Source organism: Callithrix jacchus, chromosome 8 (assembly GCF_049354715.1).
Source record: "Callithrix jacchus isolate 240 chromosome 8, calJac240_pri, whole genome shotgun sequence".
Classification (NCBI taxonomy): Eukaryota; Metazoa; Chordata; class Mammalia; order Primates; family Cebidae; genus Callithrix; species Callithrix jacchus.
The window spans coordinates 107,970,174-107,983,345 of record NC_133509.1 but is presented as its reverse complement, the minus strand read 5'-3'; the positions used below and the strand labels follow the sequence as shown (position 1 = coordinate 107,983,345).

At 49.0% G+C, this 13,172-nt stretch overlaps 1 protein-coding gene and 1 long non-coding RNA gene across 11 annotated transcripts in view; one reads left to right on the top strand and one right to left on the bottom strand.

Annotated features, from left to right (window-relative positions):
• The window catches only part of ZFYVE1 (zinc finger FYVE-type containing 1), a 51,035-nt gene extending 39,429 nt beyond the window's left edge, over positions 1-11,606 (top strand). For 8 of the 10 annotated variants that reach the window (XM_035260925.3, XM_035260923.3, XM_078335335.1 and 5 more), the window contains 7 exons: positions 2,213-2,321; positions 3,029-3,126; positions 3,219-3,336; positions 5,186-5,356; positions 5,942-6,122; positions 6,700-6,813; positions 9,943-11,606. In XM_035260925.3, the coding sequence (XP_035116816.1) occupies positions 2,213-2,321; positions 3,029-3,126; positions 3,219-3,336; positions 5,186-5,356; positions 5,942-6,122; positions 6,700-6,813; positions 9,943-10,175 (1,024 nt within the window). In that variant the 3' untranslated portion in view covers positions 10,176-11,606. The remainder of the gene's footprint in view (positions 1-2,212; positions 2,322-3,028; positions 3,127-3,218; positions 3,337-5,185; positions 5,357-5,941; positions 6,123-6,699; positions 6,814-9,942) is intronic. The other 2 variants (XM_078335336.1, XM_078335337.1) reach the window with 2 other exon arrangements.
• Positions 6,219-7,830, bottom strand: LOC118144983 (uncharacterized). The gene is made up of 3 exons (XR_004730000.3): positions 7,693-7,830; positions 6,808-6,904; positions 6,219-6,351 (listed from the first exon to the last, which is right to left on the bottom strand). It is a non-coding gene; the product is annotated as an uncharacterized LOC118144983 (long non-coding RNA).
• Positions 11,607-13,172: the final 1,566 nt, after the last annotated feature.

The window sequence follows — 13,172 nt, the reverse complement described above, 5'->3', positions numbered from 1 at the left end:
TAGCTCTGATTTGGGGAGGTTTTTGGGACCGAAAACTTTGGGTTGCTTGTTTTTCTGTTTTTTCTGCCAGGGCATTTAGGCACTTATTCATAGTATTCCAATTATTCAACTGACATTTGAGTCCGTTCCCTGCCCACCCCCCACCCCGTGCAAAGCACTATGGGTAGGTATTGGTCTCAGGTGATTTCTTTCACTATTAGGGCAGATGTTTAGAGCACATTAGAATTTTCTGGGGATAATTTCTTTCAAAATTCTTGAGGCCAGGCACCACCTCCTGGGATTCGAATTTAACGGGTTGTGTGTATAGGGCCCCGCATGGGTATGTTTAAGAGACTCCTCAGAGGATTCTAAAGTGCAGCCTCAGTTGAGGATGATGAGTTGGGGCAGTCCTTCTGAAACTCATATGCATAAGCATCACCTTGAGAATCTGTTAAAATGCAGATTCTGAATCAGGTCTGGCTGAGGCCTGAGATTACGTATCTCTGTCAAGCTCCCTGGTGATACCTGTGCTGCTGGTCTGTGAACTGCACTTTGTTAGAGTTAGAGCAGTGATTTGCAAATTTCAACAAGCATCAGAAAAAGCTAAAGGGCATGATCTCTGGGCCCCACCTCCACAGTTTGTAATTCAGTAGGTCTGAGGTAGGGCCTGGGAGTTTGCTTTTTTTTTTTTTTTTTTTTTTTAGGATGGGGTTTCACCATGATGCTAGGCTGGTCTTAAACTCCTGACCTCAGGTGATCCACCCACCTCAGCCTCCCAAAGTGCTAGGATTACAGGTGTGAGCCACTGCACCCATCCCTGCATTTTAATAAATTATTAAATTCTCAGGTGATTCTGATGTTGTTTATGGGGACCACCCTTTGAGGACCACTGGATCAGTTTGAACTGTTGATGGCTATTAAATCAGTCTGGTGACTTGTCTGATGGACCCCAGGGGATTTAAATGCAGTATGTGAAAGTCAGATGGCAGTCTCCATGTCCTTAGACAGTTCCTCCCACCTCCCTTAAATACCAAATTGTCTTGACTCCTACCAGAACCAGTGCCCCCATCCTGCACACTTGCCCTTCTACAGTAGACCTGACCTACATCTGTTATGAATGGCCATTTTGCTTTGAGCCCTGTAGGTCACGTGCTGCATGCGGAATCACCTCTGGCCTTGGTAAAAAAAGGATGTTGGTATTATACAGCCTGGGCAAGGGAGAACTCAGGATTATCTTGGAGAGTTCAGCTTGGAAAGAGGAGAGGGGTGTTAGTTACCAGTGTAACTTACCTTTTTTGCACGCCCATGAGCCCAGCACGAGAGGCTTAAGCACTCTTGGATCATTGCTTTCCCAATGTGAGCCTCCCAGGATTTCTGGAACTTTCCCTTTTATCATAGTGAAATTCTAAAGTCCTGACCTCTGTTTTTGCACTGTCAGGATGGCAGGACTCACTGTTCATTTGGAAGGCTTTCTTGTTCAGACTAAGGCTCCCCTTAGTGCATTGCCAACTTTTGGGATTGGTTTTCGTTTGCATCTTGGCAGCCTGTTCTTGGTAAACTTTCCATTTCATCTTGTTTGGATTTTTTGAGTTTTCTGAGAGCTGTTCAGGTTTCCTGTCTCTGATCAAGTTTGTATCTTCTGGCTCCTCCATTTCTGCTGAGGGGACAGGTAGTTTTTCCAAGATTTTTTTTTTTTTTTGAGACAGAGTCTCACTCTATTGCCGAGGCCAGAATATAGTGGCACGATCTCAGCTCATTGCAACCTCCACCTCCAGGGTTCCAGTGATTCTCCTGCCTCAGCCTCCTGAGTAGCTGGGACAATAGGTGCCCATCACCATGTCCAGCTAATTTTTGTATTTTTAGTAGAGTCAAGGTTTCACCATGTTGGCCAGGCTGGTCTTGAATTTCTGACCTCAAGTGATCTGCCCCCCTTGGCCTCCCAAAGTGCTGGTATTACAGGCATGAGCCACCGTGCCCAGCTGAGATTTCTTTTTTTCCCTTTGTCCTCATACAAGGATAGTAGATGGTGTACCTACCTCTGTAGTGCTGTTGATTGCAAGTGTAACAGAGAGGCATGTGGGTTTCCAGCTACCCTTATGTGTTCAGCACCTGAGGCCCAGTTAGTAATCAAAGTCTGGTCTTGGCCTTGTGTCTGGCACAGGGTGAGACTGTTCTGTGTAAGTAGCACTGGTTTCTTTAGCCATCTCATTGTCAGTCTTTGGGCTTCATTCAGGGTTGGATGTAAGAACAGCATGAATCATGGGAAGGAAGGAGTGCCTCATGAAGCCCAGAACCGCTGCAGATACTCCCACCAGTATGACAACCGAGTCTATACCTGCAAGGTAAGTCCTCTGAGCTCCTCCCTGCTTCAGCAGTGGGCTTGCTGACCACTCTCTCTCTTTGGCAAGACCATCTTGGGGCCATCCATGGCTGCGTGCCAAAGTATTTGATATTCAAGTGGAATATTTCTGGAACTTCTCTCCAGCTCTAACGAAAAGCATCCACGTGTCTTCGTTGGTGAGGGTCCCTTTGTTCACTGTTTTAAGCTTATTTTCTCCTCGTTCTGTTGAGCTTGTATGTATGTAAGGGTCATTTACATCAAACATTCAGTCTTAAGAGCAGAAGTGCTCTTTAGGAAACTGGTTTTGGATTGTCCTCCTCTCTGTGACAGATACATAATTTAAAGGTCAGTTTTGGGGCTTGGGATGGACACACGCTCAGTTCATTACCACTCGGGGCACTGGCTTCTCTAGAGGAATGACCTTTCTTCTGAGGTGCTAAACTCACCATCTGAGACTCTCAGCTGGTATGGTTTGTGGAGAGTCGGGATGGATGTCGGGGGTGTGGTGTACATAGGAAAAGCTAGCAGAAGGTTGGGCATGACGGCTCACATCTTATCAGCCCAACACTTGGGAGGCTGAGGCGGGCAGATGGCTTGAGCCCAGGAGTTCGAGACCAGCCTGGGCAACATGGTAAAACCCCCCATATCTACTAAAGAAGAAAAAACCAAAAGACAAAAACTAAGCTAGCAGAGTGTTCCCTGTTTCAGGCCTGCTATGAGAGAGGCGAGGAAGTCAGCGTAGTGCCCAAAACATCTGCTTCCACTGACTCTCCCTGGATGGGTCTCGCAAAATATGCCTGGTCTGGGTGAGTTTAAACAATGTAACTAAAGGTTTTCTGTTGTGTTTGTCTCCCCAGGCAGCTGGCTGGGTAACGGTATTGATTTGCCTTCCTTGTAGGTATGTGATCGAATGTCCTAACTGTGGCGTGGTCTATCGTAGTCGCCAGTACTGGTTTGGAAACCAAGATCCTGTGGATACGGTGGTGCGGACAGAGATTGTTCACGTGTGGCCTGGAGTAAGAACTGTTTTCCTTTATCTTGTGTTGTTCAGTTTTTCGTATGTAGAAAACTGGAACTCGCTTAAAATTAAGGTTAACTGTGAATTTCAGAATATTGGTGGTTTAGAAAGGCATGATCTGGAGAGCTTTTTTGCTCTCTAGATGTTTAGTTGTTTTTATTTCTTCTTGCATGTATGTTAGAAGCACAACTTGGGCCGGGCGTGGTGGCACCTTCCTGTAGTCCCAGGTACTTGGGAGGCTGAGGTGGGAGGATCTCTTGAGCCCAGGAGTTCCGTGTTGTAGTGTGCTAAGCTGATCAGGCATCCCACTAAGTTCGGCATCAATATGGTGAGCTCCTGGGAGCAGGGGACCACCAGGTTGCCTAAGGAGGGCTGAACTGGCTCAGGTCAGAAATGGAGCAGGTCAAAACTCCTGTGCTGATCAGTAGGAGGGGATTGTGACTCTGAATAGCCACTGCCCTCCAGCCTGGGCAACATAGCGTGACCCCATCTCTATAATAAATAAATAAAGAGCAACTTTAAATGAAATGCAATAAAAACCTATAGTTTACTCTTTTGGCAAATAAAACATTTCCCCATATTCTACTCATTCCTTTTCTATATATGTTTTTATAGATGCAGATAATTTACATACCATTTTCCTGCCTTTTTTTTCCTCATAATGCTATTTTATTTAGTTTTATTTCTACCTTTTGAAAAAAACCATTAAAATGCTAGTGACTGTGTTTGTGTAAGAAAGCCATTTTTTGTTTCAGGAAATTTTCTTGGTGTGTATTCTAGGAAGTGGGATCCCATAGCCCCTCAGTGATTCTTACTCTGACTTTGGAGGGCGTGACATCACGCCTTCATTCTGCATTAAATCAGTGCGCACACACAGCGTTGTCCACAAATCACAACAAATCCAAAACTTTCTCCTTTCATGGAAAAAAGACAAGTGATTTTTAACTGAGGGAATCATTTTACTCTGTGTCATTGTCCTTGTTTGGTGATTCCTCAAGCCACCATTCAGCCTAGGACTCCTACCTGCAGGTCCCTTCTGAACTTTCCTGGATCCTTAGGTACCATAAAACTGGAGATTTCCTTATTTTTTCCTCTTTTTTCCCAATTTTCAGGCCCACTGAAATTTGTTAATGTATGATAATCTCATTACTGGAGCCCACCTCGTTGGCGTAATGGTTTATGCCATCTTGTCCCAAGAATTTCACGTGGTCTTAGAGTGAGAAAGGCAAGGTGGTTAGATTATATTCCAGGAAAACAGTACTGCAGTAGAGTACTCTCAGGTTGCACTCCTCACAGTACTTGAAATGAGGAGAATACAGATGCCTTCCCTGCTGTGTGTTTACTCCTCCCTCCCTCCCTTTCTCCCTTTTACATTTCAACGGACATTGTTATGTACCTTGTGCCCAGAATTGAGCTGGTTACTTTACAAAATACAAAAATGCAAAAGAGTTATTGTCAGGGAGTTCAGAATTTGATAAGGAGTCAGATCCACACATGGAGATTGTATTTAGACACACAGAAATAGGATTCCTAGAGATGTCGAAGTAGTGGAAGAACTAAGATGAAATATTCTTAACTCAGCCTGTGGTGGGGGGCCTCCTGGAAGAGGTGTCACCTCCTGTATTATATGGTCTTAGTAAGTCCTGAATGGAACAGCTGCATGTCAAGTCTTATGGTCGCTTTGAAGAGAATAAAGCCAGAGGGATCTTGGTCCGTGTGCATTTTTCCCTGCCAGGGAGTTAATGGTTCTGAGTTGGCCACAGTGAGTTTGTAACTCATCAGACATCCCTCTTCCTCCTTCCTTTCACTCCTTCTCAGCATGATGGAAGCCTGCACTTTCATTTCAGACCGACGGGTTTCTGAAGGACAACAACAACGCTGCCCAGCGCCTGTTGGACGGCATGAACTTCATGGCTCAGTCGGTGTCCGAGCTTAGCCTTGGACCCACCAAGGCTGTGACTTCCTGGCTGACAGACCAGATTGCCCCTGCCTACTGGAGGCCCAACTCCCAGATTCTGGTATGGTGTGGCACGGTACCCTTACACCCTGGCACAGCCCATCCGGCTTAACGCTGCTTTGCCCTGTGCGAAGCTTGCTCTGTGAGGGAGACGCAAACGTTTCTGCCGGTGCATTGAGCTCTGTGAGTACTGGGAAGGGTAGGAGTCATTGAGAAGGCCAGTTTCCTCTTTGCCCACTGATTTCCCGTCGTGTTTTCCTGCAAGTATTTTCTCTCTTGGCTTATGGTTTCCTTGTCTGTGGCAGCCAATTAATATTGCTTAGATGTGTGAGGATGCAGATACAGAATCTGGGGAAAAGGAGCCTTTAAAGGTTATTTAGGGTCAGCCTCAGCTTGATCCATTAATGCGACAGCACCCAGAGCAAGAGAGCACCCAGCTTGAACCCAGACACTTAGTGAAAGGACACTGGCTGCCCACCAGGCTTCCTTTCCACTCTCAGATAACTCTTACTAGAAAGTTTTGTCCTGCTTGAGCTAACACCACGTGCCTTAGTTTCTGGTTGCTCCAGCTCTGGTCGACTTCTCAGCTGAGCAGACATGTGCCATAACCTACCTGCCTCTCTGTTTTGTTTTGGGCTTGGAACAGAGCTGCAACAAGTGTGCGACGTCCTTTAAAGATAACGACACAAAGCATCACTGCCGAGCCTGTGGGGAGGGCTTCTGTGACAGCTGTTCATCAAAGACCCGGCCAGTGCCTGAGCGGGGCTGGGGCCCTGCCCCGGTGCGGGTGTGCGACAACTGCTATGAAGCCAGGAATATCCAGTTAGGTAACGTGGGGCCCGGGAGTTGCAGGGGTGGCGGGGAGACCCTCCCTCCTTGGCACTGGGAACTGGATGCCCAGATGCCCCAAGTCCCGCTCCTAACCACATCTTCCTTGTGAGAGCACTTACCTCGGGTCTTGGCCAGTCAGGCTCTAAGCTCCTTGTTTACAGCGTCCCATGGGTGCTGTTCCTCGGGGCTGGAGCCTGTCCTGCTTTCTTAGCTGCAGAGGTGCTTCTGGGGAAGGGAATACACACATAGCTGAGTTCTGAAAAGGCTGCTCCTTTGAGAAGGTTCTGGTTCAGTCTTCTCCTTTGAGAAGGTACTAGTTTTTGCTCCTAGAACCTTTCTGCCTTAAAGAAAGTTATAAAGGAGCCCCAGAAGGTTGCAGATAAAGGACTGACAGATGTCATCGAATTTCAGGGTCTGGGCCACCCTGACCTGCAGCGCAGACCTTTGCAGTGGTTGCTGGACAGCACGGTGGTGTTTGGGTTCAAAATCCAGAAGCATTCTGCTGTTGCTTCTGAGTTTTGCATTTGGGAGAGGACTTAGAGGTGACAGCTTTTCCCTCATTATTGCCTACAGATGTTACTGAGGCACAGGTGGACGATGAAGGCGGAACGCTCATCGCTCGGAAGGTGGGCGAGGCCGTGCAGAACACTCTGGGAGCTGTCGTGACAGCCATTGACATACCACTAGGTGGGCCTGGCGGTGCTTCTCTTGGGTGTAGAGGATCTGGGTTGAGGGGTTTCGGGTGCCCAGGGCTGCCACTTCGTAAAGGCTTGCCAACCTACATAGAGATAGGCGGTAAGGAATCAATTACAAATCGCCATTTGCTTGCTTCTGCTGAATGCCTTAGTAGTTTCATGTTTATTTCTGAGGCTATTCTCTCACAGCATCTAGTGCTGTATAACAAGCTACCTTAAACTGTAAAGGCTTAAAACAACCATCTTGAGTCGGGTGTGGTGGCCTGGGCCTTGTAATCCCAGCTATTAAGGAGGCTGAGGCAGGAGAATCGCTTGAACTCGGGAGGTGGAGGTTGCAGAGAGCCAAGATCACGCCACCGCACTCCAGCTTGGATTACATACAGAGGGAAACTCCATCTCAAAAAAAATACATTGGCCAGGCGCGGTGGCTGACGCCTATAATCCCAGCACTTTGGGTGGCCGAGGTGGGCAGATTCTGAAGTTAAGACATCGAGACCATTCTGGTCAACACGGTGACACCCCATCTTTACTAAAAATACCAAAAATTAGCTGGGCATGGTGCCGTGTGCCTGTAATTCCAGCTACTCAGGAGGCTGAGGCAGGAGAATTGCCTGAACCCAGGATGCGGAGATTGCGGTGAGCCGAAATCACGCCATTGTACTTCAGCCTGGGTAACAAGAGTGAAACTCCGTCTCAAAGAAAAAAAAAAAGAAAAGAAAAGAAAAGAAAATAAGCATCTTGGATGTCTTTCTAGGTCTAGAAGTCAGGAAGGATGATTATTTAGCTCCAAGCGGCATTTCCTCTAGTTACTACCTGATATTCAAGGGTGGCGCCTGGAGTGGTCTCAAGACTCCAAGCTGAGCTCACTTACAAGTTGGGTGCCTTGGCAGGGACCGTGAGAAGGCTGTGTGGAGCAGAGCCTCGTCCCCTCTCTGTATTCTCCAGGCCTCTTCAGTGGGTTTTCTGGCACTTAAGAAGCTGGACTTCTTCAGTGATGTCAGGATTCCAGGAGCTAATGTTCCAAGAGACAGGAAGTAGAAGTTGCCCATCTCTCTATCTCTTTGTGTTTTTTTTTGAGATGGAATCTTAGTGTGTCCCCCAGGCTGGAGTGCAGGGGTGCAATCTCAGCTCACTGCAACTTCTGCTTCCAGGGATCAAGCAATTCTCCTACCTTAGCCTCCTGAGTACCTGTTATTACAGGCAAGTGCCACCAGGCCCAGCTAATTTTTGTATTTTTGGTAGAGATGGGGTTTCACTATGTTGTCCAGGCTTGTCTTGAACTTCTGACCTCAGGTGATCCAGCTACCTTGGCCTCCCAAAGTGCTGGGATACAGGCATGAGCCACTGCACCCAGCTGAAGGTGCCCAGCTAAATGTTCCCATCTCTTAAGGCCTAGGATTGCAGGCAGGCACCCCTGCTGTCATCTCCTGGAGTCTGCCGCAGTCCAGGGCCTGCCTAGATTCAAGGGAGGGGGCAGGAGTGTCAAACATGGAAAGTGGGCCAGAGAGTCTACACTGCCTTTAATCTGTCACACCAGCCAAACTGTTAGTAGTTTAAGATTTAAAATAGCAACCCAGCTTTGGATGTATTCAGGATGGCGAGGGGGAGCGGGAAGGAAATCACCCAGGGCGTGGCGGGCTTAGGCAAGGCTGGCCAGGCCTGGGGTAGCGTAGCAGATTATAGGGGAGTGAGCAGAAGTAGGTAGTGATGAAAATGGCCTGCAGCAGCTTTCCTCACTGGGGCTCACAGAGTAGATGATGTAGGAACTGCTGGATTTGCCCAGGCTTCAATCTCAGCTTGCATCTGTCTTCAGGGGTGCCTGGGAGAGGCAAGGACTGTCCTTGGCTCAGAAGCAGAGCATAGCCTGCAAGCTGTGCTCACTAAGTTCTCTCATCCTGAGCGCCCACAGGTGTAGAGTCCCAGGCCAGTGTATCAGGCATGTTCTTTCTTGTCATCCTCATCACAGCTCTTAAAGGTGGATTGTTAAAGATGAGTAAGCCCCTGAGAGGTTAGCTACCATTTATTTTCTTTCATTTTTGTTTTTTAGATTGAATCTCACTCTGTTGCCCAGACTGGAGTGCGGTGGTACAATCTTGGCTCACTGCAACCTCCAACTCCCAGGTTTAAGTGATTCTTATGCCTCAGCCTCCCAAGTAGCTGGGATTACAGTCATGTGCCACCATGTCCAGCTAATTTTTGTATTTTTAGTAGAGACAGGGTTTCACCATGTTGGCCAGGCTGCTCTTGAACTCCTGACCTGAAGTGATCTGCCTGCCTCGGCCTCCCAACGTGCTGGGATTACAGGTGTGAACCACAGTGCCCAGCTTTAGCTTAACCTTCTTAATCCAGCAGTTTATGATTAACCCATTCTCCATAAAATAGGGATTAGAATGTCTGACTCCAGAGCCCAGACGTCTTTATAGTTCCTCCAGGGGTTCTTAACATGGCCGCCTTTCAGTTTACAAGGAGAGCTTCATAGATGGGAATATCAAGGAGCTGGGAATGGGGGTGCGTGCTTGTAATCCCAGCTACTTGGGAGGCTCAGGCAGGAGTTGTCCCAGGAATTTGAGACCAGCCTGGTCAACAGAGTGAGACCCTGTCTCAAAAGAAAAAGAAAGGCTGGGCATGGTGGCTCATGCCTAGAATCCCAGCACTTTGGGAAGCCAAGGCAGGTGGATCACTTGAGGCCAGGAATTTGAGACCACCAGCCTGGCCAACATGATGAAAAACCATCTTTACAAAAATTAGCCAGGTGTGGTTGTGCATGCCTGTAGTCCCAGCCACTTGGGCTGAAGTGGGAGGACTGCCTGAACCTTGGAGGCTCAGGTTGTGGTGAGCTGAAATCATGCTACTGTACTCCAACCTGGGGGACAGAGTGAGACTCTCTCCAAATAAAAGAAAGAAAAAAGAAAAGGGAAAATCAGTGCCTATGCTCCAGTCTGAAAGACTCTGATCTGGCTGTGACTGATGGAGCCTGGGCATCTGCATTTTTAAAAAGCTTTGTAAGCAGTTCTGTATGCAGTTGGGATTACAAGCCAGTAAGCATCTGAGGATGCCCTCTTGCCAGTTGGAAGTCGAGGTGTTGGGTTTTGGGTGTCCTGACCATTGTTCCCTGCCATAGGTCTGGTAAAGGATGCGGCCAGGCCTGCGTACTGGGTGCCTGACCACGAAATCCTGCACTGCCACAATTGCCGGAAGGAGTTCAGCATCAAGCTGTCCAAGCACCACTGCCGAGCCTGCGGACAGGGCTTCTGTGACGAGTGCTCCCATGACCGCCGGGCTGTCCCTTCTCGTGGCTGGGACCATCCCGTCCGAGTCTGCTTCAATTGCAATAAAAAGCCTGGTGACCTTTAACCCCAGCCCCCTGTCCGAGTCCTTCACAATTCCTTAGGTTCTCAGGGTTAGAAACAGTCTCGCGAGGTAGGCCTTCCTCCCGGTCACCTGCTGTGGTGTGTGTCCTGTCCTTTCCTCATCCCAGGGCCACTTTCCCTCAGCGGGGGTGAGCCTGGCGGCCGGCCCGAAGGCGAGAACCCCTCAGGGCAGGGGACCGAGCAACTCGCAGCAAAGGAGAATGAACCTGATCCGTTGCATTTATTTCAGTTAAAAATAATGAATATATATGTGTATATATCTCTCTCCATATATACATATGAAAGGAACTTGGGGTGTATCGAGGCTGCTGCTGGCTGCGGAGACTTCTCACGGTCTCCCCAGCACAGGATGAGGTGGCAGCGGCAGCAGGTCTTCCTCACAGAGCCGAGCCACGCTCACAGCCACCACGTGGCTGGCACCTTCCGCTGCTGATCTTGGAGCCCTGGAAGCCTGTCCTGTCCCTGGCTCTTCCCTCCACACCTCTCAGCTGCCTGGGGAGTGAGCGTCCCAGGTCCTTGCTGCCTGAAACGGCCTGAAGGGAATTCTACCTGGGTCTTCTGGGAGTCCAACCCCAATTCTTGGCTTAAGCCTGTTTGTCAGAGACCACCCAACTTAGCGTGCAGGTCACCGGAGTGGGTGGAGGGTCAGAGGTCGGGTCTTCGGCCCTGAGAAGTGGAAAGGCAGGGGCCGTGCTGTCCTTCATTCCCCAGGGAAGAGCAAGGAAGGAACTGGGCCTTCCCTGGCAGATCTTCCTGCCCCGATGCTTCTGTCTCCACTTGGCTTTCACAAAAGGCGGCACCCAGCTCCTCAGTCGCAGCACCCGCCTCCCACCCCGTCTCCCTCCAGGCCACCCTTCGCTTCTGAGTGTCTCACTAAAATTCTCATTGCTGATTTTAAAGTGTCTTAATTCTTTGTTCCCAGACACACAACCCCTCTAGCTCTCGGAGGGGCGATCACGAGAAACCTTCCAGGGAAATAGAGCACAGAATGGACTGACTGTTAGTTGTTTTTTTAAAGTCTATATACATATTTCAACAGATCATAAAGAAAACATTTATCTCTTTGGTCCTCGCAAGAGAAAGGAACTGTGGTTTCACCTCAAGAGCCGGGACATCTCTGACTGTCGTGACTGTAAAGAGCCTGTTGTGCTGAAACCCTATCATCGTGGTGGATTTGATCTTCAGTGGCCAGACATGGAGAATGAAGCAGAATTCGTGACTGAACTGCTGGGCGGGTTGAGCTGTAGGGAGGTACATGGGCGGTCATTCCTGGTGCCTGTATCCGTGTGACATGAGCCCTGCAGTGTGTCTTCCCTCTCAGATTTGCTCCTGCTGCCTCCTGGGGCCCAGTGACTAGGGCCTACTCTAGAACCATGTACCATCAAATTCGCCGTCATAAAGGAACCTTCCTGCATCTCGACTCTGCTGGCTTTTTCTTGTCACTCCATCAGTGCCTCTGGCCACCGTCCCTCTCCGGTTGATGGTGGCCTTCAGAGCAGAAGCCAAGTAAGGGGCATGTTTCTAGGGTGGTCATATTTTACCTGCAAATACTGCAGTCTATTACTTTGACAAATAAGAACTTTTTAAAAACCATAGCCAGGTACTCCCAAGCCATTGTCCTGTGGAGTGGATGTGTGTGTCCTGACCGCGGCCTGCTTCCCCAGCCCTTCCGTAGATAGCACGGCCCCCCCAGATGAGTGTGCTGACTGGGCCAGGGCTCTGTGGCTGTTATTAATACTCCTTTGTTCAGGAAAGGCAGTAGCTGACGGTCACAGAATTCTCTCTAGTGACTAGAGGGCCCCCATGTTCTCACTCATCACTCATCTGCTACTCAGAGCTGTTCTTCAGGCCTTTCTGCAGCTGGGGTCAGAGGAGCTGTGGCATTGGCTGAGCTGGGCTCAGCAGTAGTGGTTTTACAGTCTGGGTTCTCCAGGTTTCACTCTGGCAGCTATTGGGTCAAGGTCTGTTGAGGAATCCTCTCATATGGTAGATAAGAAATGGGGTATTACGTTCTAATTTTCAGTCTCTGTGGTTAAAATACATATTCTTGGCTAGGCCTGGTTACTCATGCCTGTAATCCCAGCACTTTGGGAGGCCAAGGTGGGCGGATCACTTAAGCCCAGGAGTTCGAGACTTGCCTGGGCAATGTGGCGAGCCAACCCGGTCTCTACCAAGAAAACAAAAACACCCCAAAAAGCTGGGTGTGGCAGTACACGCCTGTAATTCCATTTACTTGGGAGGCCGAGGTAGTAGGATTGCTTGAGCCTGGGAGACGCCACTCTACTCCAGCCTGGGTGACAGAGTGAGACCCTGTCTCAACAACAAAAACCTATAGACTGGGGTCGAGCACAGTGGCTCACGCCTATAATTCTACCACTTTGGGAGGCCGAGGCTGGTGGATCACAAAGTCAAGAGATCGAGACTATCCTCGTCAACAAGGCGAAACCCCGTATCTACTAAATCTACAAAAATTAGCTGGGCATGGTGGTGCGCACCTGTAGTCCCAGCTACCCGGGAGGCTGAGGCAGGAGAATTGCTTGAACCCAGGAGGCGGAGGCTGCGGTGAGCCGAGATCATGCCATTGCACTCCAGTCTGGGTAACAACAGCGAAACTTTGTCTCAAAAAAAAAAGTGGGGGGAGAGGGGAGAAAAGAACCTATAGGCTGGGCACGTGGCTCATGCCTGTAATCACAGCACGTTGGGAGGCCCACCCTGGTGGATCATGAGGTCAGGAGTTCAAGACCAGTCTGGTCAAGATAGTGAAACCTTATCTCTACTAAAAATACCAAAATTTGCCAGGCATAGTGGCAGGTGCCTGTAATCCCAGCTACTCGGAGACTGAGGCAGGAGAATCGCTTGAACACGGGAGGCAGAGGTTGCAGTGAGCCGAGATCGCACCAGTGTACTCCAGCCTGGGCAACAGTGAGACTTTGTCTCAAAAAAAAAAAAAAAAAAACAAGAAACCGAAACATATTGAACT